We start from the raw sequence: 27,180 nt of genomic DNA on the forward strand, positions 1-27,180 counted from the left end.
TTTACCTCAATCACTACCAGCTGATCACAAACTCTCAAGAGCCAAAAACCAAACCAAAAACTGCACCAACCTGGGCGGGAATAGCGTAGGCGCGATGATCATGGCGACGTTGTGCTCGCTCATCTTGTTGGCGTGGCTGTTGGCGACGATCTGTCGCGCCAGCCGCAGCAGCTCGCGCAGCGTGCCGCGTTGCTCGGCCGGCAGCAGCAGCGCCAGCAGGTTCAGGGCGCGCCCACACGTGCTGCCTGATAGAGCTGCAGAGGCGACAGATACTGGTTAAACGAGTTATGAGGATTTCTGTAGTTCTTAGAGATATCCTCAGGAGATATCCAACATTATTGGATTCCAATATCTTCAAACAAGCAAGCTTTTTCGAAAGCGCCGTGGAGTGTGGGTACATATTTCGTCTTGTGATGAATGTACCTCTGGCTACCACAATTGGGATATAGTCTTGAACTTTTGTTATTTTATATCTTCGATTTCAACGGTACTGTCTTGGTTAAGTCCGTCTTCCATTTGGTGAAGGAGAAAGACGGGACTTTATTAGGCTTTAGAGAAGAAGGTTCGACCATGGAGTCACCATGAAATTTCATCTTTGGCGTCGCCAGTGAATCATGATCGTGGTTTTTAGCACTAAAATACGTCACATCTGTCTAGATAGGTTTGAAACTTAACATATGTTTGTAAGGGTGGTATTAATAAACGAATCTCAGCTGAGACTGCCCTCAAGATCATACTCAAGTCTCTGTTTTATATGAGAACTGTCACATTGACACGATCTTGAGGGCAGTCTCGAAGCTGAGATTAGTTTATTAATACCATCCTAAGAGATGTTGACTTTTCCGCAAAGGTTGGGTAAGTTCATTACCATAGGTGTGGTAGAACAGCCTCATCAGCTCTTGCGTCAGTGGCGGCTGTGGCAGTGCTCGCAGCAGTCGCTTGAACACTGCAGCGAGGTCGTGGCTGGTCGCGCGAGAGAGTGCCGCCTCCACCGTCGCCCGGTCCTCGTACCACTGCCGCTCGATCAGCTGGCAGAGGGACTCGATCTGTCAAGGAATTAGTCCATAAGTTACTATTTCAGAAACCAGTCATCATAGAGTAGATGTTATTGGATTCGCAGAGCGAAACGTCGACAACTTGTTTTACAATGTCGGAATTTGGAAAAACCGTAATATCTCAAATGAAAACCGAAGATTTCTATGAGACAACTGACTTTCGACTAAAATTTCAAATTAATTTGTATCCTACAAAGTTTGATTACATGGTGCATTTGATCACAATCTCACCTTTTGGTGATTGTGGACACGTCACAAAGTCTTATCTCTTAAATCTCACCTTCTGCTTGTTCCCGGGCACGCGCAGCAGCCCCTCGTCCTGCGTGCGCGCGCACAGGGCCGCCGACAGCGCGCGGATGACGCTCGGCACCGAGCTCCACGTCTCCTCCCACAGGATCATGTCCTTGCGCAGGAGAGTCTCGAGTGCCACGCCGAACACTTGGCCCTCTAAAATACACGAGATACGCTGTGTTAAATTCTTTTTTGGATATTGGTGCTAACACTGCTGACATCTCTTCTTCTGCCTGGGATTTTCTCGGGCTAATGCCAGAATCTCCTCCTTGCTTAGTTATTCGAGAAAATACCAAAATATCATGTTCTATACTTGAAGCGCAATATTTAATCTTTGGTAGTTTGTAGAAACTTTCACGAGTAGATACTATATCTAATTTTATTTTCATTAATCTTACTACCACGGTAATTAAAGGTAATCATCTATAACAACCAACCTTCTTTCCTCTTCTTCTTAGGCGGCTTCCTCTTCTGGAACGGCAGTGAGTATCTGTCAAACAATGCTGTCAGCTCCAACCACACCAGTGGCAGCAGCCTCTTCAACTGTGGTTCCCCAACGTCTTCAATATCAACCGTGCTGTTTTCTTCAGGCCAATCCTCTTCTTGGTCCAGCATCTGTCTGTCCAGGTTGAATTTGTGCTCGAAACTAAGTGGCTGTTGAGCCGACGCGGCGCTCTTGGCGCGGGAAACTGCTGTGTGTTTGCCACTGTAGAAAAAAAATAGGTAGTTTCGTAATTATGTTCAGGATACTTATGGTTTACGAATGAGACTTGGCGTAGTAAAAACCTTAACATCAAAATTGATGAGAGTTGTCATTGGACGTTACTTAGACGAGGAGAAGAATGCTTATGTTGGGCTGCTAGACTCGTAAAGTTATGAACTTTACAGACTGTTTCTTGTTATTTAGAGTAACACGGACCTCCGCTCACTGGAGGTTGTGACGCTTCTCCCTTGCGGGTAAAGCTATCTAGCTATCGATTCCACAGGGCGTTTTTCCTACACGCCATCAATAGGTACTTACTCATAAATCCTTTAAATTGTGGGTAAGTATCCACAATTTAAAGGATTTATGAGTAAGTAAAACAAACTTACATAAAAGGATCGTTGTCCTTCAAGATGGATCCGTTGATTCGTTCCTTGCCTATCCTTGGTCCCTGGACTGTGCCATATCTTTGGTAACCTAGAAGTTCGATGCCCTCTGAAAACAAAAACATTTCTTTGCTTAAATTCCACATGCCCATTGTATATTTCCGCTCAATCGATCTTCACGAATGGACACATTGTGTAATACAGTTACAATTTTATAAGAGTTTAATGTGATCATGATCACATTCTTGATAACCGCAATGTGACTCACTTAAAGATCATTTCTCAAATGGGTTTTTTTTATTGGCATCATTGGAATACGTCACCAGGTGCATTGATAAATGTTTTGTATTGCAAACCATTATAACAAAATTAGCATGTCATATAGTGTGTGATGTGATTAATTACGAGCTTCTTGGAATCTGAATATTATGAACAACATATTTTTTGTTAATTCTCTGGCAATCTTAAAGCCAATCAAGTAGTAGGTAGGTACCATTTTTTTACCTATTAAAATACCTACTAAGTACCTATTTTATTAATTTCGTATATGATTCTGCCGAAATTGATAAGTTATGACACTGCCAACGGCCTCTGTGGTCCAGTGATTCAGCGTTGGGCTCACCATGCGGAGGTCTCGGGTTCAAATTCGAATCCCAGTGGAGACATATCACAAACATCACTTTGTGTTCCCTAGTTTAGTGGACATTACAGGCTGATCACCTGATTTTCTGAAAGTAAGTTGACCCGTGCCTTTGGAAGGTACGTCAATCCATTAGTCCCGATTACTACTTACTTATGTAAGTAAGTAATCGTTACATGAGCCATGGCAGGGGCCTTTGGCGGTTCAATAATAACCATTACTCCAGGGTTGATGAGATTGGTAGTTCACCTCACAACTCACACGATAGAAGACTGCCAACATTCTCAACGAATGGCCACAGACACGTGAGCTTTGTTGATTCTTATTAGTTGTCATGTAAGATATAGCAATTTCTCTGAATGTCTACTATGTGGGCAATAATATAAATACATGTACCTGTTAGTTATTCTGTACTACTAATATGTAACAAACATAGCACAACCTCACGACTACATCCCTATACTATAGTTATAATACTACTATAGACTATATTATACTTATAATATAAGTATAATACATCATCGCAAGATGAACAAAGTACCCACACCTCACCGAGCTTTCAGTTAGACCAACGTGATAGGTGAGCCGTATCGCCGTATATAATGGTCGAGCCAACTGTGTTAGTGAAAACTGTAATCTTTAAGTAATCTGTAGTTCATTTGGGGAGAAATTAAGATTTCTGTACGTATATGAATAAAGTACCTAGTACTTACCAGTATTAGTCGCGATGTCAGCCCAGTGCAAGTCATTGGGTTTGAAGAGTTCGTGCATGGGCAGCGGCGGCGAGTCGTGCGCAGGCGGCGAGAGCCGCGAGCGGCGCGGGGCCGCCGGCGCAGACGGCGTGCGGGCCAGCGGCGTGTGTGCAGCCGTCGGGAAGCTGTCACTGGAAGAGCAAATGTTGAGGTTAGAGAAATTAATTGTATTCAAAGGGACGCGATTGACGATAAACTTCTGTCATACTCAAAAATGTTTCTTTTGATCTGTTCTTTCAGAATACAGCAGATTAATGAAACAACTGTATAATTAGAAAGTTTGACAACGACGCTGGACTGGGCAAGGAGTCCAGGGAATTTCGTACTGGGGATAATAGTGAGACTGGTGATAATAGTGATATAGATACTGATGATAATAATGGTACGGATGATAATAGTGATACTGATGATGCTTGTGACACTTATTATAGTACTGATGATGTTACTCACACGAAGTCAGGCGGCGTAACGGTATCAGCCCACTCGGCGGGTGGGCTGCCAGACCCGGCGCTGGGCAGTGAGTCCAGGGAATCCGGCGTCGCGCTGCGGGACCGAGGCTCACTGCCACTCGAGTTCTGAAACAAACATAACATTTCATTAATAATGACATCAACACCAGAAACGTTGACTGATCCTACGATTTCGCTTGCGATTTCGATTTCTCTTTCTTCGGGTCATGAGCGACTGAGCCTGTCCAGAACAGATGGGTTAAAAAAGCAACATTGTAATTTGACATTTGTTTACATTACGCACTTTTATATGCGCAAATTTCAAATTGCAATATTGAATATTAAATTGCAATATTAGATGAATTGCTGCAATGTGGGATCTGTACACCCCCTTATCTGACAAATTTATCAGCAAATCCTTCCCTTTTGCTTCGTTATTTTAAATATTTTGGGAAGTAAATTATTTTCTGTACTTCATACAGATTTCACTGTATAAAATACTTACAACATTTTGTTTAATACCTACTTAAAAACAGTTTCACTAACACAGTTGGCACGACCATTACAGACGGCGATACGGCTAACAACCTGTCGCGTTGGTCTAACAGAAAGCTCGGTGACGCGTGGGTAATTAGTTCACCTTGTCATGGATGTTCCTCTTACTACTCCAATTGGGATATAGTCGTAGCTTATGTTATATTAAAAAAACAGAGTTAAATATCCTAAGTGACCTCAGAGTTAACCTCAGTGACCGATAACTTCGTTTACCTACACCATTTCTTCACAAAATTCCTTTAAAATAAGAATCAAGCACTTAGAAAAGATCCTCTGTCTCACAGATTATCTCCTCAACACTTCCACCAGTAGGTAGATATTTACGACGTCTGTATTTAAAATATTGCTCAGTCGATTCCTTATCTGATATGTCCAGCCATAGAGAGAAAACCGGTTGTAAGTCAATATCTTCCGCCTTCTCGCAATCATTACCTATTCATTCACTTCCTACACTACATAAACAGCCTATTTTACGTCCCAATACTGAACACCTTCCATTAATCAACCAGATATATGAAGCATATTCCACTGTACTGCTCAACAGCAGTTTGGTGGTGATGTTATTTTACCTGCTGTTGAAAATCTTTACTAGCCTCATCACGGATTTTTGTCGCCAAAGAGATACAAATTCATAATCTCCCTAGTGTCATGACGTTTTCATATGGTCCGCGTACCTAACTTGAATTTCACAGATCCGGTTTTTTAGAGAAGCGACTGCAGGCAGTCACATTGAGGTGGTTTTCCCAAAGTCAAAAACCTTCTAACCCGCGACGGTTCTCTCGGGGTTTCACCCAAGCTCGAGGTTTCAACCCATGTGGATTATCCCGGCAGACGAAGCTCCATTAGAATGGCAGTTATTGTACAGTTAACAACAGTTAAAAAGTGAAGGTCGCGGGAAGCCGCTGGATGCGGGCAGCGCAGGACCGATCGTCGTGGAGATCCTTGGGGGAGGCCTATGCCCAGCAGTGGGCGTCATACGGCTGATGATGATGATGATGTACAGTTAACAGCAATAAAATATCTTTCAAATTGCACTCGGCGGTTCTTCTGCGGACGTTGGCATTTCACAATAGACACTTAACCGCAGAAGTACTTCCTCCACAACAAGACAAGCTACTAATTATTCTGTTGCTCGTTTCACACAGTCTTCCCCAATTAATCAATAGTTACCTACCACTTGTCGCGTCAAATGTCGGAACTCAGGTTCTAAGTTTTTCTTGCGCTAGAATAGAAAGCCTATTATCGTGAGAGGCTGTAATTGTTGAACCCAGGAACAATTTACGTTAGAAAGAGAAAACTGCAAATTACGTATTGTCCCCTGAGTTGCGCAATTTTGGACTTAGAAAGTGAGTTTTTTGCACATCTTTAACGGACTTCAAAAAAGGAGGTTATCAATTTTGCATAATATTGTACTATGTAATTTAGAATATAATGGTCTGTAATTCCTGTACTCACAATCTAATTTTATTTTAAGTTATACCTGTTATTTTCTTATCGTGATATATAGGGTGATCGACAGGCTCAAAATTGATGGAACACACCTCAGTTTTAGGCAGAAATCTAAAACAACACTAAATATTTTACATCAGTCAATAAACCGTCAGAATTAAGTTCAAACGCTTAGATGGGCTATTATTTTATTCTGGGTGCCATGGTTAACTTATTCGCCAAAAAAATTTTTTTTTATTTATGCTATTGTTTGTTAGTATTTCTTACTATTATAACAATAATAATATTTAAATTACATTTTACAGGAATTTGCAGCGATGTTTACCAATTATTTTTCACTTATTTTTATATTTATACTAGGGAGGGTGCAGAAAAACAACAACTGTGTTACTTTGTTACATTATGTAGTTTTATTATTGGGAACGTTCACATTAAATTCAAACCTTTTCTTTTTTAAATTAAGATAAAAGATTTTTGACCTTATATTATTAAATCACGAAACATTTCAGTCTAATACATCTTTTTATGGTTAGGTTTACCACTTCGTTACCTAATTTTGATTTTATGAGATAAACTTTTGCAATAAAATAGAAAACAATAGCAGTTCAAGCATTTTATTTATGGAGGCCATTTATATATTAAAAATTATCAAAAAAAGTCAAAAATTTTAAAACATACTTAGATAGTTTTAGTTCTAAGTCTGAAAATGTCTCCATAAAAATGGGGGACAAAAAAGTAACGCAGTAGTTTAGTAAGTAACATAATGGTAAACTTTCCGCAACTATGGTGTTTAACTTACTAAAAACAATTAAAAACAGAATTCAATTAAATTGAAACCATAACAAATTAAACAAAACTCTCTTAGAATAAAATAAAATCAAAACTTCTCAAAAAAACAATATTAAACATACATTAGTTTCTGTCTGAGTCAAATATATTTAATGGGACATCAAATTCATTCAATTCGTTTTCAGCAAATTGAATTCTATAGTCTCTGCTTACCCCGGTGGGAAATAGGCATGAGTTTATGTATGTATGTCATCATCGTCATCAGCCTTACGACGTCCACTGCTGGGCATAGGCCTCCCCCAAGGATCTCCACGACTATCGGTCCTGCGCTGCCCGCATCCAGTGGCTTCCCGCGACCTTCACCAGATCGTCGGTCTACTTTGTAGCGGACCTATACTGAGCGTCGTCCGACACGTGGTCGCCATTCTAGAACCTTTCCGTCCCAGCGGCCATCGGTTCTCCTCGCTATGTGTCCTGCCCACTGCCACTTCAGCTTTGCAATTCGCCGAGCTATGTCGGTGACTTTAGTTCTCCTGTGGATCTCCTCATTTCTGATTTGATCGAGCAGGGAAATACCGAGCATAGCTCTCTCCATTGCCCGCTGAGCGACACCGAGCCTCCTCACGAGACCCATAATAAGCGGCCACGTCTCACTGCCGTAGGTCATCACTGGCAACACGCACTGGTCAAAGACTTTCCTCTTGAGACACTGAGGTATTTTGGACGAGAAGATATTCCGCAGCTTCCCGAACGCTGCCCATCCGAGTTGGATCCGACGAGAGATCTCTTTCTCGAAGTTGGACTAACCTAACTGGATTATTTGTCCTAGGTAAATGTACTGGTCTACAACTTCGAGTGTAACGTTCCCAACCTGAACTGGAGTGGGTGCGACATGGTCGTTGGACATAATTTTTGTCTTTGTCATGTTCGTGCTAAGACCCACTCGTTGGGATGCGTTACTGAGATGCTCGAGCATGGTGTTCAGGTCTTCCAGGGTCTCAGCCATTAGGACTATATCATCAGCAAATCGAAGGTGCGTCAGGTACTCGCCGTTGATGTTGATGCCAAATCCTTTCCAGTCCAGAAGCTTAAAAATATCCTCCAATGCAGCAGTGAACAGTTTCGGAGAGATGCCATCTCCCTGTCTCACTCCTCGCTGCAGTTGGATCGGATTAGAGCTCTGGTTCTGTTCTCGAACTGACATAGTGGCATTTTGGTAGAGGTCCCTTAGCAATTCGATGTACCTATGGTCCACTTGGCACCTCTGAAGAGACTGCAACACCGCCCAGGTCTCGATCGAATCAAAGGCTTTCTCATAGTCCACAAACGCCAAGCAAAGTGGCAGATTATACTCTTCGGTCTTCTGTATAACCTGCCGCAGCGTATGGATGTGGTCTATGGTGCTAAAGCCTTTTCGGAAACCCGTTCGTTCGCTTCCCGTCTTAACGGCATTGATCACAGAGACATCATTGAATATGTGCTTTTTCGTCGACATGATAAAATCGATCTCGTTTTTATAATTTCCACTGGGACTTATCCAGGTCTATTTGCGGGTGCGGGCTTTCTGAAGAAGGAGTTCATCATATAGAGGTTCTACTTCTCCATAAAGTCCGCCAGCATCCGGCCTCTGGTGTTCCGGACCCCAAATCCAAATTGCCCTACTCTCAGCTCGTTACCACAACGCTTCCCTGACTGTGCATTAAAGTCCCCCATCACAATCGTGTAGTGGCTTTTATGGCTATGCATGGCTTTAGAAATCTCCTCATACATAGTCTCCACTTCGTCATCGTGGTGTCCCGAGGTCGGAGCGTATACCTGGATGACAGTCGGCGAATATCGAGATGATATTCTGAGTATCAGGCACGCTACCCTGCTCGAAACACTACCGATGGTCAACACGTTGTTGACTAGGGACTTGTGGACGATAAACTCGACACTCTGTAACGAAATAATTATAAATTAAATTATTAAAACTATTAAATTTGTAAATATTGAGCAAAAACTTTGAGTATTTCCACTGCGTTACGATGGCTACAACTGCGTTACATTTCGCAGTAACACAGTGCATCGGTAACTCAGTTGTAGAAACCACGTGTATTCTAAAATAGCACTCATATGGTAATTCATTTTATAAAACAGATCGTGTACAATAAATATTTGCTCCTTTTTTTAAAGATATAACGGAAAAGATTATTCAATATTCACAAAACTCACCTATCACAGCGGTCACGCAGCGGTCTTCCAATTAATACACGCACCTATCCCGCCGGCGTCCTCGCGACTGACTCGGCGAATTTCCAAGCCACGCACTCCCCCCGCGCCCCAATAATATTTGATTATATGTTATACGACTTTTGGCGCAAATGCATACAAAATTCTAATTTTAAGACTCAGTTTCGTATGGTAACATAGTGTTCGTAATTTTTTGGTTTGCCGCGGGGACACAATAAATATTTTGGAATAATTAAAAACTGATAAAGGAAAATAATATTTAGTATTGTTAAAGTAAAGATTAAATTACGTGTTATTACCGCAAATATTACATTTTAATAGCGTCTTGAAGAATTTTTAAGTAATGTGTGTTTATATGGAGTAAATATATGAGAGGGACAGTGGAATTTTGTAGGGAAACAACTGCGTTACTCAAAAGTACAACTTAGTTACCGTGTTTTTGGTTAAATTCAAATAATTTTGATAAAAACGTGGAACATAAAAGTACGAGTATAACATCAGAAATGTACCAATAGTGTAATTATTGAAAAAATAAATGTTTGCTTTATAAAAATCGTGTTTGAACGTGAGAGACAGGTTATGGGACCCAAAATAAAATAATAGCCCAGATACCTATTTCATTCACTCATTCAGTTTACCTTTCCTTTTCGACGGGTAAGAAACTGACAGATATAACTTAAAATTAGGTGGTGTCTCCAGGAATTAGCACCAATATTGTTGGAATTACATAATATTGTGTATGTAGGCTTATAGAGGTATATAGTCTATGAAGGCTTCAAATCAGGTGTGCCGAATGTCACAGACTTAATATAATTACCTACGTTTGACTTCAGAGTATTTTAACATTGTATATGAGTACATAAGTACCTACATAAACTCACGCCTACTTCCACCGGAGTAAGCAGAGACTATGAAATGCTTCGATCCTGACACAACATATGCGATTCGAACGTTGTATTTCTAATTTCTTACTTTTTATTACACATTTTTTTAAATAACGGTTTATGAAGTGTTTGTTTAAAACGACTATTCTCGTTTATAGCGCATTAATCAAATGTCGAGAATTGCGGTCAGACGTGGTAGATCAAATAGGACATTAAGCTTGTAAGGAGACATTTGTTAATAGATTCCCACAATAAATCTTTTGTTGCTAACCATAGTAATTAATAGCGGCGCCATCAATCAACAGCGTACTTCTTTATTTGTTTACCTAATACTTTTATTGTGTGCGTACATGTATCGTTACTTCTCTCCTTCTATCGTGTGGGTTGTGAGGTGGATTACCAACCTCATCAACCCTGGCGTCAGGGTTAGGGGATGTATAGTTACTGCACTGACGTTACCCGCTCCCGTAATTCTCAAATCACCATCATCATCACTAATTTAAGAGCCACGCTCTTGTCGGTGTAGCATTCTTCTTCATGCTACTTTTTAGGGAAAAATAGGGCAGTTAACGGCCTCCGTGGCCCAGTGGTTAAGCGTTGAGCTCACGATCCGGAGGTCCTGGGTTCGAATCCCGGTGGGGAGATATCACAAACTGGAATCAACACCAAATATGGTTGCAAGTTTTCCAAAAAATCTTGTTCTCGATTTTCTAAAAGCCGCTGATTCTTTGTCCGATCATTGAATGAATCACAGGAAGGTACAAGCACGTATTACTGCCGTTTATGCCCGGAAGTTTGTTGCAAGCACCGCCTAATAAGGCCCGCGAGCAAACGCAGTAATGCTGTATTAATTGATATCTTGTTGATTGCACTTAATTGATTGATTGTACCTACATACAAAAGTATGTCAATTTTTTCATGTAAGTATCGGGGTAGGGGAGCGAGAAAATCAACGCTTGTCTTTCTTGTGATCGAGTGGGTCGAGAGGTCGGAAAATCTAACTCAGAGTTACTCTTGAGACCAACCCCCTACGGATTGAGACGATTGTAAAATGTTATCTTATCGAAAGCCGTTAGTCCCGGTTACTAATTAGTCGTTACATGAGCCATGTCAGGGGCCTTCGCCGGCTCAATAATAACTCTGGCATCAGTGTTGATGGGGTTGGTAATCCACATCACAGCCCACACGATAGATGATGATCTTATTGAAATATCATCACTAATTGTACTGAACTGGGCGTTCTGTTTAACAGTACCTACCAATAATTAAAACACGTAATAACGGGTTCTTACCGCGTTTGAATTAGGGATATGAGATTCCCGATATTTCAACACTGTTGCAAGTGCCCTCTGTCAGATTCCCTGGAACTAGGGCAGCATTAACTGTCAGTACTATTCAGAGGCGGAGGACAGGAGTCCTAGTATGGCTTTGTAATAGACTACTCTGGGCGTCATCCCACTTGCGTCAGACAGAGTACTGCGGGGCGGAAGGCAAGAGGGAAACCACTGCCCTATTTTTCCCTAAAAAGTAGCATTAATGCTACACCGACAAGAGCGTGGCTCTTAAATTGATGATGATGATGAACCTTAAAACAAAGTACCTACCAATCCACACTATAACGAATATAAAAAACAGGAGCCATCGAACGGAAGTACGCCAGTAGCATGTATGTTAGTAGCGGCAGACAGACCGGTCTTATGAACCGGTGGAATTAAATCAAGTCCATCTGCGGTTTATTGACGATCCTTGCCTTCATATCCTGTGGTTTTATGTTTATTGCTTACGAGAATGATTTTTTTATCAGTTGCTATAGGTAATATAATGCTTATGGTCAAGCACGGAATATTTATAAAGGTCCCCAACAATAAGGCTGCAAAAAGATGTAAAATTGTTATCCTAATTATACAGGGTGTTAGTGACAACGTAACGAAAACTTTGAGGGATTGGAACCATGATTCTGAGTTGATATCAAGTGGAATTTTCCATCGCTAAAGTATGGAACGGAAAATACTTAATTAAAAAGAAAACATTTTTTTAAACACAAATCATGGTCTGAATCATCCCCCTGAGTATTCGTTACGATGTCACTAACATCCTGTATTAGATTGACACCCTGTATTGAAAATGGGGCAGTCTTATGAGGGCATAGAATAAGGAATAATAAATACGTGTAAAACGGCAACTCTCCGTTCCCCGCCAACGTCTGAGCTAGGTTTACCTCACCCCCTCGGTCTTACTTTAGTCTTCAATCGTATGGGCGTCTGACGTCACACACACAGGTGCACGTGTACGATAATGTTAATGTGTGGTGTCTGTGTAAAACGAGGTTGTTTGTATGAAGTGTCCGGGGTGTGCTAATGCGCCGATAGCGACAAGGGTCGAATGAAAGTCAGTTATCTTGTTAATCTTGTTATTGAAGTGCAAGACTGGTCTTCAATGCTGAGTATTTCTGAAATGTCAACAAACCGGCCGAATGACGGACGAATGCTATCAATGAAATCGCAGATCATTAACTCCACTTGAACATTTTGTAACCCGATTCTGAATATACGTCATACCCGCTTAATTCTTACGAGGTACGATATTACATTAATTAAACTGGTTAGAAAGAGACATTGCATTTATTTCTTTTCCTTTATTTCTGTTAATATATTTTTTGGATTATATAGGATTTATATAATATACATTTCTCTAATATTTGTGCCTGGTGACCTGTAGTACAAGGGTAATCCTTTTACAAGCACCAGCTCCCTTAAAATACACTTGTATCACAATGTTAGTGGAGAAATAAACCTTATTAAGTAATTATTTTTATTATGTGGTCTCCAGGATTTGTGTCCGATTAATGGCAATAGGCTCGCCTACTTATTATTATTTACGTGGAAATTAAACATAGCTGGCGAGGAGTAGATATAAGTATAATATTTATGATCCAAATTTTAAAAAAGGTTATTATAAAGTAAGTGATTATTTAGAAGATACGAATGCATGGGATTAACTGTCTGAGAACTGATATTAGGCAGCTAAATTACTCAATTGTATAAAAATATTTTATGTTTATTTTTTGAAAGAACGTCTAGGGCCCTGTGCCGAGGTTTTTCTTGCAGCTTCTTTTCCCCGGCTATACAGGTTGTGAGAAGCTGCAGTAGTTTTAGGCGGATGAGACGTTCGTTATGTAAAAATTGACGATTCAAAGTGTAACTATGTTACCTACTGAATAAAGATATTTTTGAATTTGAATATTGTAGGTATACAAAAAATATTTATCTAATAAGTTATTTTGTTTTTTCCTGCAAATGTGCATAAACCGTTGATATAAAAAATACATACCAACATAGCATTTCATATACAGAGTGTTAGTGACACCGTAAACAAAACTGAGGGATGATCCAGACCATGATTCTGAGTTGATATTAACTGTAATTTTCTGACAGGAAATTCCACTTGATATCAACTCAGAACCATGGCTTGAATCATCCCCCTCTGTATTCGTTATAGTGTCACTAACATCATGTTTGTATACCGGGAGGGATAGACAAATCAAAGTATAGTATGAAAACTTTCCATCATTAGATAAAATAGGTAAGCGTATTCAAATTCAAATGTATTTATTGCAAATTAAAAAACAAATGTTTATCTACTCAGAATCATTTGGCACGCCGCCGCTCAAAGTCTAACTAATTGACAATATAAATCAATTTTATGCTTGATCGAAGCCTATAAATCTAGAAATTGACCGAGATTACCGTTTTAACTCTAAGCAAGCGAGCCTAACCCGTACTAATAATTATAAATGCAACAGTAAATCTGTCTATGTGTACAGGCCCCCCCTCAATCAACCGAAGGGGGTATGGAGCATACTCCACCACGTTACTCCACTGCGGGCTGGTGGAGGTATTTTTACGGGTAATAGCCGGAACCAAGGGCTTAACGTGCATAACGGCGTAACAGCTTAAAGTGATTCAAACCTGCAAAGTCCTTACCAATCAAAGGACAGTCTCACAAAGAATCTAACCCGGACCTCCAGATCGTGAGACTAACGCTTTAACCACTCGACCACGGAGGTAAGTAAGTATTTAGGTAAGTATTTGTTATTCAAAGCGCGACAGTTCATCTAACGACTGTTATTTCTAAGTATTAGGTACGATTTGATTCAAGTGCTCAGCGATTTTGAAAGTGTTTGTTTTATGTCATTCACCTTGAATTCGTTGTATTGGAAGTCTCGATCAGCTTTTTGCATTGTTTTGGATATGTACTAATTATATATTTTGTTTGTGAGTCATGTAAATATAAAGAAATAGTTGACCATAACTTTGCGTAGGGATGTTAGAATAGTAAGAACATTTTGAATAAGATGATTCTATAGAATAGAATAAAATAGTTTATTATAAAAGGACGCCACAAAGAAAAACAAGACAATATAACATTATTTAAAATTTTCACAAAACAATTACAAAAAAGCAAAACGGATGTTCTATGAAATGATTAAAAGGTAATGATGGACGTCTTGAGGTAGATTCTGTGCCTAGAAGGCCATTTTAAGCAAACAGCCCGGTTAAATATTTACTTAAGTAGGTATGTAGTCATTACTTGAACCATATCACGGGCCTAAGGGGGCTCAATAGTAATCCTGACATTAGTGCCCTGTTTATCAAAATTTACAAGCCCTGTAATAGTTTTCTTGTAAAAATTTTCATTATTACAAGAATTTGTTTATCAAAACTACACATGTAAATTATATCAATATTTATTTCACAAGTATATTACAATCCCTCTACTTTTTTTGATAAACGTAACTTACACTGTAAGTAACTTGTAGCTTGTGAACATGTAGGCTTGTAAGTTTTGATAAACACGGCACAGGGTTGATGAGGTTGGCTATTGATCTCGCAGCCCACACGAGAGAAGAAGAAATTATATCCATCTTAGGACTTCACCGGTGTCGAAACAGATTGTCCTTCGATGATTTTTATCTGTGCCACCATTAGGAATTGCGGGCATGTGTGCCTGTCTGAGAATATGTGTATGTGTGTCAAGTTGTCAACCATTAGAGAAAGTGCGATGCATATCGCTCTACGCTTCTCTACTGCAAATTACTGAATTATTTTAGGTCAGAGGATGGTCGCGTTTCAATCAACTCAATGAAGTTTTACTTCCGTATGCAATACATAAAATAATGTTTGAGGTTTACGCGGTTATTGGTGCTAATTCCTGTAAATAGCATCTAATTTTATTTTAAGTTATATCTGTCATTTTCTTATCCGCCGAAAAGGAAAGGGACGGGTAATTGACAAGCATAAAATTTATGGAACACACGTCAATTTTAAGCACAAATCTAAACCAACCGTCTAAAAATTTTACATCAGTCAATAACCCGACACATTAATTTACTCATTCTTCCTAAAATTAAGAGCTGTGAATCATCCGTCCCTTTCCTTTTCGACGGATATGAAAATGACGGATATAACTTAAAATAAAATTAGGCGGTGTCTCCAGGAATCGGGGCCATTATCATAATTTAAACACATGACCGTCGTCCTGTGATCATGGCACTTGCAACAGTGTTGATATATCGGGAGTCTCGTATCCCTGATTAACGCGGTACGAACCCCTTAAGGCCTTAGCACCATTATACAGGGATCCCCCTTGATATTAACTCAGAACCATGAGATGAATCATTTTCCTCAGTACCTATTCGGTACGGTGTCACTAACACTCTGTATGTGTGTGAAAGGTGTGAGTAGAATGAGGTGACAGCTGACAGAACCTATGTAAAACGAAAGGGATCCAGGATATTTTAAAGAAAGGCCAGGTTATGAGTACGTTTCCTAAACCGGCGAGAACGCATAATAACTGATGAGAGTGAAAGAAGCGAAAGTGGGTGTGTCAGGATAGTGAGTGAAATTCCGCAATCTCTGCTTAATTCAACGGGAAATAATCGTGATTTCATGTATGTATTTTGTATGTGAATCAAATAAGAAACGCTATTTTTACGGATTTGTACATAACAAAAACTGCTATATAGTACATAAACACCTAATTGGTTACAAGATAATTTATGAAATTCTGATTAAGTACTAAATAAAAACAGTTATTTTTCTATTTAACTTATTTATGAATTTTAATCAAAAAACGTAATAATAAGTCCGACATTTTATCACATTTTTCTTCATAGAAAAATGTGATAAAGCACACTGTGACGTCATCGTCACAGTGTGCTTTTTCGTACAAATTCCATAGTAACTGATTTGACTAGTTGGAAACTAGCCTAGTGGTTTAGTGGATGACGGAGAATATATCCTGATAAGAATATCTAGTACCTACCAACCAATAAACACTTTTACGTACTCTAACCTTCAACACGCAAAGAAGCTGAGTTTCTATATCCTTCACAAGGCTATTTTGTACTTAGAAGAGGTATTTACTTAGTAAATGGATGTTATACAACCGGCAACATCAATTTAAGCAACGCTTATGTATAAAGGACGGTAAGGTATAAAGTACTTTTGTTGCTTACTGTATCGTAGTATAAAAAATAACCAAAATTAGATCAATTTAATAAACAAGTTTTGAGGAGCTCGGTGGCGCAGCGGTAAACGCGCTCGGTCTGCGATTGTTGAAGTTAAGCAACTTTCGCAAAGGCCGGTCATAGGATGGGTGACCAAAAAAAAAAAGTTTTCATCTCGAGCTCCTCCGTGCTTCGGAAGGCACGTTAAGCCGTTGGTCCCGGCTGCATTAGCAGTCGTTAATAACCACCAATCCGCACTGGGCCCGCGTGGTGGTTTAAGGCCCGATCTCCCTATCCATCCATAGGGGAGGCCCGTGCCCCAGCAGTGGGGACGTTAATGGGCTGGTGATGAATAAACAAGTTGTAATTTTATAGTCAATTAAGCGGTGAGTAATATTTCATAATATCGGTATTGTCGTTAAAGTTGAAAACAACAGAAAAAAAATACGCGTATTTTATTTTGTGTATATTAGAGTAGGTATACTTATAGCAAGTAAAGAACCATAATAGATACTTTAGAGAACCGGAGAGGAAATATGATTAGCCACCTGATACGACACGATTCATTTATAAAGAACATCATAGAAGGAAAAACTGAAGGAAAGAGAGGAAGGGGTAGACCTAGAAGAACATATGAAGCAGATAAAAGAGAAGGTGCAGGTCGTGGCGTATAAGGAGGTAAAGAATTTGGCGAAGAGAAAAGAGGAATGGCGAATACTCCACCGACAAGAGCGCAGTATATTACATCGTTACATCGTGAGGTAACCCATTCCCGAAAAATGCGTTTCGGAGATATGTGACCTAACCTGTATTGGGTTAGTGAAAACCACCCTTCGCGGATTGAAAGGCCAGTCAGGAATTTTCAAGTTAAGTGAGCGGACCTTGTGAAAAACAGGATCACTAGGGAAATAAAATTATGACCTACTAAATCGAGGTATAGTTATATATTAGGTATAAGATTCCAATATATGGAATATCTTTATTTTGCATACTATGATGGTGTACTGTACATGTTACTAAGTTATATTATAATAATCAATCACATCATGGACCCTTTCGGGCATGATGAAAAAGAAGCCAAAATAGAGAAGGAAACTTTTCAAATTTTACATCATTAAGATGTTCACTAGTGCTGTACAGTCATGAGCAATATCATGTACCCACTTTAGAACCCTGTCGCACTATCATATTTGACATTTAATGAGACTTACTATTTAATTTGTGAAAAACGTTAATGTGACATGGTTTCAAAGTGTATAGGTACATATTAGTACTCGTGACCATACCTAGTGATTTTAAACGTACATTTTAGTGATTATGATCCTGTTTTATTTATGTAGATTTAACGATCGCTTTGACGTAATTAGATAAACGTATGATAAGGAAATGACGTACAAACAACGAGACAAGACAGTTAAACTACTTAGTTGGATATCAGAAGTTGGTATCTCTAAAGGGCAACATTGTCAATAACAATGTTAAAAATTGAAATAATTTCAGTGTTTTTTTTTTTTCGTTGGCGCAAATAAGTAGTAAAAATCGTTTGTTTTATTTTTAAGTAGACCTGCGGGCTTAGCAACGTAAACGTGTGACTCCTTTGTGTGACTCTTTCTCGCCTCAACATAGTCACCCGTCACTCTCTCACAGTACTGCACAGAAAGAGACAGATGATCTCTGTCGCGGCGAGAAAGAGTCGCGAGCTTACGGTGCTAAGCCCACAGGGAGGGTTAAAAAGACTTATTTTTGATGAATTATGTAACCGAGTAATAATAAAATATATAAGTGATTATCAAGTGAAATCTCGACAGAGCCACCTATGTTATTTTTGGGGAACGTAGCCTGGAAAGTCAATCATTCATGGTCAAAAATCAATATTGCTATTTGATGTTTGTTTGCATTGCGCACTTTTATATACAAAAATATCAAATTGCAATATCGCTTTCTTAGATGAATTGCTTCGATGTGGGATTTTTAACCCCCAGATCTCTTATTGAAAGTCTAAGTTCAAATATATTGCTACCTTAGCTTCCTTTTAGGTACTTATTATAGAACAACTTAAAAATCAAGGTGTTTCTTTACTCATTCATGTCAATCATTCATGGTCAAAAATCAATATTGCTATTTGACGTTTGTTTGCATTGCGCACTTTTATATACAAAAATATCAAATTGCAATATCGCTTTCTTAGATGAATTGCTTCGATGTGGGATTTTTAACCCCCAGATCTCTTATTGAAAGTCAAAGTTCAAATATATTGCTACCTTAGCTTCCTTTTAGGTACTTATTATAGAACAACTTAAAAATCAAGGTGTTACTATTAACTAGAAAGTTAAAAAATAAACACTGGTTTACCATAGCATCTAAATAGGACTTCAAAATCGCCAATCCTTTGCAATTCACCATTTTCTCACACATTTTCAGACGCACCGTATCACAAATCATTTTGTTATTTTTTTTTTTTGTTTATTTTTTTAGCATTACCACGCAACTGCACGTCGCTCAAACAGAATGCATTGTGGATGGATCAGTTAAAACCGAGTTTTGAAATTTGCCGGACGCAGAGTAATTTTCGCGCCACAAACGTCCGTTGTGAATAAATTCCGTACTCATACGATCGCCAGTTTAGCAATTTCAGAACGTCACGATATTTTTTTTCGTAATTTTTAATTTATTATCTATAACACTGGCACGTAACACTTCCATAAAACAGCACGAAAACTTAAAATAAAAAACGTACACACTCCGAACGTCACATGTTATTTTTAAATTCAAATGAAATTGTTCCAATTAAAACCAATTATTCGTTGTGTAATATAATCAAAAGTATTTCGCGTTTTAATTGCATCGATAATTACAAAACAAAATACACATACCTTATAGAAGTACGTTAACCCTTTATGAATCATTTACTTAATTTTGTTTATTTTATTGAACAACGCGTTTTGTCGTCTCGGTTTTTTTTTTAAACTGAACGCATTTGTCCGAGCCCCGTAAAGCCTAATTGTATATTTATCTAATGGCCGTACCAGTTATCTGTGCCCTTAATATGTGCATCGTTTGTTGCGTACAACATTAATAGCTTCTTTTGAAACTATTTTAACGATCTCTTCAGTTAATTATACATTTTTATACAGTTTAGTAACAGATTCCTTATAAAAGACCCATATGAATTTGTGAAACGGCTATAAAATTGAATGGTAGAATGACAGTGAAGAATGGCGAATCTACATTGCTTCAATATTGCACGATATTTATGTGTAACAATGGATGAAAGATATTTGGGAATGCTTCGTGTAAGTATGTTTATTTCGTTCTAAAGTTAACTAAACAAGCAATTAAGTGTTCAACAGCCGAGTTCAGATAAGAAGTCATAGTCGAGACATGGCGACGATATGTCTCCCAATGGTCCTACTTAGTCTACTTATCTACCAGCGGCCTTAGCACCGTAAGCGCGCGACTCTTTCTCGCCCCGACATACGTCACCCGTCACTCTCTCACAGTACTGCACAGAAAGAGACAGATGATCACTGTCGCGGCGAGAAAGAGTCGCGTGCTTACGGTGCTAAGCCCGCTGAAGACACGTAAGAATGTTTTGCGATTGTTCCGCTGAGCATATACTTTAACAGACAATAATTAATTTTACTTTCGTAAGTTCAACAGCCTCCGTGGTCTAATCGTTAGAGCGTTAGGCTCACGATCTGGAGGTCTGAGTTCGATTCCTAATGGGGACATTGTCGAAGTCACTTTGTGAGACGGACCTTGGTTTGGTAAGGACTTTTCAGGCTTGAATCACCTGATTGTCCGAAAAAGTAAAATGATTCCGTGCTGAGGAGAGCACGTTAAACCGTCGGTCCCGGCTATTAGCCGTAAAAAACACCTCCACCAACCCGCAGTGGAGCAGCATGGTGGAGTATGCTCCATACCCCCTCCGGTTGATTGAGGGGAGGCCTGTGCCCAGCAGTGGGACGTATATAGGCTGTTTATGTTTATTTTTCCATTACACTGTGAAATTTCTATCCCATACAACATAAACATAAAGCAACCTTGAAGTTCCAATTTACAAATGAACAACCACAGATGGTTTCTACCATTAACCCACTCACACTGAACTGAATCCGTCAACCACACACATGATGTGGTCAACCACAAGTCATTGACAAACGGGAGTAGCGTACTAGGTATAATATACATTACTAGTTATCGTAATAACGTTGTAAATAACGGTTAAGTTTATTTGTGATCGGATTTTGAAGTAGGTCTCGTGTGATTGAAGAAATCAATAAAGATATTAGAACGAAAATTATGGTTATTGTCTGGCGTAATCATTTACTATTGAGGTATATAGTACATGAGCAATATAATGTACCCACTTTAGGACTCTGTCGCACTAACATATTTGACATTTAGTGAGACTTACAGTTCAATTTGTCAAAAAAGTTAATGTGACATGGTACCAAAGTGTATACATATTAATGCTCGTGACCGTACACCTACTGACCGTCAGCTATGTTTAGTTGAAGTCCCATCTAATAGGGGGCAAGCCTCATTCCCATTAACCGGGCACAAATCAAACATTGAACATAAAACAAAAACATACACAGCCTATATACAACCCACTGTTGGGCACAGGCCTCCCCTCATTTAACCGGAGGGGGCATGGAGCACACTCCACCAAAAAAATATTATATTACTCATGTTTATGCAAATAAATTATCTTTATCTTTAAAAAAATTTATAAATTTACCGGACCTGTCAAAACTTAAGGTTAGGTAGGTAGGGTTAGGTAAGCGGACCCTGTGAAAAACGGGATAATGCTAGGGATGATGATAAGTATAAATATACACGTATATAATATTGTTTAAACTATAAATGTATGGCTATTTAAACTAATAATACGAAACATGACGTCAAGTGACCAAAAATTGCCCATAATGAACTTTAAAACACAGTTCTTTTATTGTTGTAGGCGAGTTTTTAACGGTTTAAAACGATTTATTTGGGGTTTAAAACGGAAACATTTGGTTTAAAACGTTTTAAATCGGTTGTTTTACATCTATAGTCTAAACACATAAAACATAGATAAGTACATAATAAAACAGAACTTTGCTTGTGCACAACCAGACGCGCAGATTCGAGCTTCAAATAACGGGGCAATCAGAGATCGTAAAAAATGCTATTCAACTTGACACACCTAATGAAACCAGTTTGGTAGTCAATAACGATAAAGCCGGCAAAGGGTTGCGTACCTTATCACCTTGAATGAAGGCTTATATTAGGACAGCCTTGTTGGTTAAATTCAATAAAAACACATAAAATAAAATGATGTTCGTGAGATAGTAACAAGTTCAACTTTTTTAAGATTTTCAACTGAGATTAAACAACTGCAACTCATCTGCAATTGAATCACTTTTTATAGCAACTCCTACACAAATTGGTAATGGTTCCTGAAGTTATCAACTTGTCACATTACAAGGAATTAGAGATACCTAAGCGGTTAAGAGCATTAAAAATAAAAGCCACATTGAAACAATTCATATTAAATATTGCTAACTGACCATCAATATGTTTTTTGTTTTTGTTTACTCATATAGTATGGGGAACTGTCAAAATTTAAGAACACTCAACAGTAGCGACATCCGATGGAAGAAATAGTTTTTATCCTCATTGTCAATACTATAATAATAAATCATCATCATCATCACCAGCCCATTAACGTCCCCACTGTTGGGGCACGGGCCTTCCCGATGGATGGGAAGGGAGATCGGGCCTTAAACCACCACGCGGGCCCAGTGCGGATTGGTGGTTATTAAAGATTGCTAATGCAGCCGGGACCAACGTGCCTTCCGAAGCACGGAGGAGCTCGAGATGATTTTTTTTGTGGTCACCCATCCTATGACCCGCCTTTGCGAAAGTTGCTTAACTTCAACAATCGCAGACCGAGCGCGTTTACCGCTACGCACCGAGCTTTTTTATACTGACTATTACACTTGGTCGGACAAATAAAGAGCGCTGAGGACTCTCATCCGGTACAAGTAAACATGTTTATTTTTGTAACAAGTAACATTTAAGACAACAGGTCTGAGGGCGAGACCCTCAATTCAGGTCGTCTTCTGGGAGGATTATATGTATTTGAAAGAATTAATTGACCTTCGTGGGCCAAAACATGGTGAGGAAACCCACATTCCCGAGAAATGCATTTTCGGAGGTATGTGACATAACCTGTATTGGGCTGGTTTTCCCATCACGGGTTGGAAGGTTAGACAGGCAGTCGCATCTGTAAAAAACCGGACCTGTCAAAACTGCAGGTTAGGTAAGCGGACCCTGTGAGAAACGGGATAATGCGAGAGAGATGATGATGATGATTGGGGCCGACATGATTAAGCGCTGAATGCGTCACCACGCCAGCGGGGATTTGAAAAAAATGTTTTCTGTATCTAATTGGTTCGGAGAAATCTCCAGAACAAAACATATAGTTGTCTCATTTACATGAAAAAAAAAAACATTATGCTTTCTCCGATGCAGATCCACCTGATATTGCGCCTGAGTAATTTCTTACACCTTTGACAGACAAATAAAAAACAAACCATCAAGCACAACTATAAAGACTTCACATTCGGATGAGTGATCTGCTGAAGTGAAAGTCAAGTTCACGTCAAATTACAAATAGCAGTTTCAATCAGTTTTAAAATTAGTAAGTAATTACTTAAACAGAAACTTTGTAAAAAAGGTTATTATAAGGTTAGTAATTATTTATGAGATATGAACGCATGGATGGGATCAATTGACTTCAAACTGATACTAAGCTGCCAAATTAGGTAAGTACTAAAATGTATCAATATTTTGTTTGTTTTTTTTTTATGAACGTCTAGAGCCCTAAGCCGAGGTTTTTCTCGCAGCTTCTTTTCCCTGGCTATACAGATTGTGAAAAGCTGCAGTTATTTTAGGCGGATGAGACGTTCGTTATGTAAAAAATGAGGATTCAATGTGTAACTATTTTACTTACTGAATAAAGATACTTTTGAATTTGAATACAGTCCAGAACACAACACAACTTTCTTTACGAGTAAAAAAATACATCCAAATAAGTTTTAAAACCGGCTTCTTTAAAACCCGATCGCTCGGAGGGAATTCTCAAATAATTATAGGTATAATATAGAAATCTATTCCATTCAGAAGTAACAAACTGGTTTTATGGCTTGTACACGTTTCTCGACTTATGTATGACGCACGTTATACAAAAGAACTGTAACAAGTGACCACATAATATTGTTTCAAACGCTTGAAGCGTGAACGTCGAAGATGTCTTTATGATCAGATTATTTTTAGATAACGAGAAACTATCGAAAAAGTCTGACTGATCTCCTTAGTTTTAAAAATTACAAACTTTCATGGAATTGAGTGTCACTTGTTTTTTCTTCTTGTCAATTTTTTTTTTGAATTTTCCAATTGGGTAGTTTCCTAGGTCAAAGATAAATTATGAAATTCTGATTACTAAATAACGACAGATCTAAAACTGACAAAAAACGTTTTCTTTTTTCTATTTAACTTATTTTTGAATATTAAATCGAGAAAAACGCAATAGTAATGGCGAAATTTTAATATCACGTTTATCTGTGACATCACAATGTGCTTTCATACAAATTCCATTATTATAATAATAGAAGTTATATCAAGCCACTTGCTTTTGACACCTGCTGGTAACCCCAAAGCATTGAACGATTTTCTTCGCTCACGAAAGACTTAAGGCGCTGTTTCAGCAAAGACGTGGGAGGGCAAAGTTGGCAGGTTAACGAACTGTTCTGTGGTTGAGGTTTCTTATTACGATCTTAAGAAAGTTTAGAGGTTATAATAAGATAAAGGTTTATGCTGCTTTATTTGATCGCTAATGCGTTCGAGGATTCACATCTCATAATCTTCTTCTATAATCACGAAAATCTCTTTATGATCCCCAGTTTGGTTATAGGACATTACAGGCTGATCACCTGACTGTCCGAAAGAAAGATGATCCGTGCTTCGGAAGGCACGTTAAGCCGTTGGTCCCGGATACTACTTACTGATGTAAGTTAGTAGTCGTTACATGAGCCATGTCTGGGGCCTTTGGCGGCTCAATAGTCACCCTGACACAAGGGTTGATAGGGTTGGTAAACCACCTCACAACCCACACGATAGAAGAAGAAGAAGAGTAGATCTCGTAATGCTAGAGAGTGACTACGTCTTCGGCGAGCTCTATCTACCTAATGTATAAGATAGGTTTGCAATTTGACTACAATCTCACCTGATGGCAAGCTAAGATGTGGCTTAAGGTGCACGCTCACCTAGCAAATGCCTATCCTCTCTAGTTTTCGTCTCTGAAGAGTTACTTTCACGCCTAACTCCTTCTGATTTTTCCGTAGAATACCTTTATTTTATTTTATTTTGGCTTCAATATTTCCTATAACTTTATATAGATAGCTTATCTACTAAAATTCAAAATTCAAATAAACAAAAAAATATATTTTTAAATTTGAATTAGGTATATTTTTTTTGTGCTTTTCTTGTCACTTTTGTAATTATTTTGAATATTGTGTTTATATCTGCAATAAAGCGTTTTCTTATTGTATTTTATTGTAAAATTATATTTTCCGAGCAGAAAACCTTTGAAGTCGTCACTCTTACAGCTAGTGGTCTGGAAACTTCATTTCATGTGCCTTTTTATTCAGACCTAAAACTATTGCCTGCCAACGACAAACTTAAAAAAAAAACACCATCTTACCTCCAAATCCCGGAAGACATCTCTGATATCAGGCTTCCTAGCTCTAGAAGCAGCACGCTTCCTCCTGACGGTGCGATTCAACCTGCGCACGCGGCGACGCACTGCGGCGGCTTGCTCCCGCGGCAGGGGGCGCACCGCTTCACCCAGCTGGGCCTCGGTGACTTCCAAGCCGGCTTGAAACGGCGCGGCTAGGGACGCCAAGCCGGCGGCTTGAAGCCACTCCGTTTCTAGCTCGCCTTCTGTTGGGACAAAGAAAGGCTTTGGTTAGGATTTGTATTGGATTTTATGAGCGAGCCCGTGGGTACAATGTTTAAAAAGTTTTTCAATAAAGGAAAAATATACACATAGGTATTCAGACATAAATCAGGAAGTATCAATCACTTCTAAAATGATGTACTTAAAAAGAGGATTAGCCAACTTCAGAAACCTAAATAAAAACAGTGTATTCAACAGGAAGCTCCACAATCAAGATGCATGTTTAATTCGTTTTAACATCTTGTGCGTGCTGAGTTCGTTGACCTTCGGTTTGTTTTGTCTATTATCCATGATCTATTACGTCTTCCAGATGGTGTAAAAACGCCATTAATAAATATATACACATATAGCTCTTTTTTCATACAACATTCATAGTGGTATTAATTGTGTGAATCGTATTTTAGCAGGCTTTTTGTGCGGAAAAGACGAATTGTTATAACCATAGTTAGCAAACCAACTATATCTATATAACTATATATAGTATATATATATATATATATATATATATATATATATATATAGTTATATAGATATAGTTGGTTTGCTATATATATATATATATATATATATATATATATATATATATATATATATATATATATATATATATATATATAAATATGTATATATATATAGTTGGTATATATTTATATATATATATATATATATACCAACATTGCCCTCTTTCTAGGCCAGTTGAAAAATAAATACTGTCAAAAGCGTATAAGGTAGACAGCTAGTGTTAACTTATCTGGTACATAACTTTTGGCTCCGCCAGCATACCTTCATTATTTATTATTTCAATATTTTTTGCTGAATTGTATCTTTGTCAAATGACTCCACCGAGTATCTATGGCAGAGTATTATATAATATTTATGTACCTAAGTACAGATTTTTTTGTTCCGCACGGAATATTACTATTTGAACAAAAAATTATGATGAATACGCGATCAGTCGAAGGACGAAACAATTACAGCTGTATGGTTTAGTAAAAAAGCAACACTATATACAACTAGTAATGTAGCATGCGAACGCAGTCGCCCACACACATGCACACACTCATTTGAATCCCAATATATTCAAGTTTGAAAAAACTAATGACACTTGATAATTTATATAATTATGGAGACATGATCAAATTAGCTTATAGATACCTATAGTATAACGTCGTTTCTATCTAAGAAACCTGATCGTTTTATGACGACATTTTATATTTTGACAAGCTTAATATATTGGTCATACCTGATGAATCTTTATATGTATATTTCTTTTTCTCTGAGGCTTTAGGGCGACTAATCACAGCGACAAAGCGACCGACAAGCTACACATGGACTTTACGCTAATATGCAATACGCTTGATAAGAGATGCCTACTCAAATCGTACGGATTATAACTGCTATGTAGTCGATTCACTGAATATATACACTGTGCATTTTAGTTTTTACGTGCTCCTGTGTATTTTTCACGGATAAATACCCA

The 27,180-nt window shown here is 38.5% G+C and overlaps 1 protein-coding gene across 5 annotated transcripts in view; it reads right to left on the reverse strand.

Annotated features, from left to right (window-relative positions):
- Window positions 1-27,180, reverse strand: part of LOC126373692 (rho GTPase-activating protein conundrum) — a 156,020-nt gene that overhangs the window by 1,233 nt on the left and 127,607 nt on the right. For all 5 annotated transcript variants that reach the window (XM_050019928.1, XM_050019935.1, XM_050019955.1 and 2 more), the window contains 8 exons: window positions 25,446-25,684; window positions 4,278-4,402; window positions 3,789-3,958; window positions 2,439-2,544; window positions 1,784-2,052; window positions 1,336-1,502; window positions 869-1,046; window positions 71-254 (listed from right to left, as the gene is read on the reverse strand). In XM_050019928.1, the coding sequence (XP_049875885.1) occupies window positions 71-254; window positions 869-1,046; window positions 1,336-1,502; window positions 1,784-2,052; window positions 2,439-2,544; window positions 3,789-3,958; window positions 4,278-4,402; window positions 25,446-25,684 (1,438 nt within the window). The remainder of the gene's footprint in view (window positions 1-70; window positions 255-868; window positions 1,047-1,335; window positions 1,503-1,783; window positions 2,053-2,438; window positions 2,545-3,788; window positions 3,959-4,277; window positions 4,403-25,445; window positions 25,685-27,180) is intronic.

This window comes from Pectinophora gossypiella, chromosome 2 (assembly GCF_024362695.1).
Source record: "Pectinophora gossypiella chromosome 2, ilPecGoss1.1, whole genome shotgun sequence".
NCBI classification, from domain to species: domain Eukaryota; kingdom Metazoa; phylum Arthropoda; class Insecta; order Lepidoptera; family Gelechiidae; genus Pectinophora; species Pectinophora gossypiella.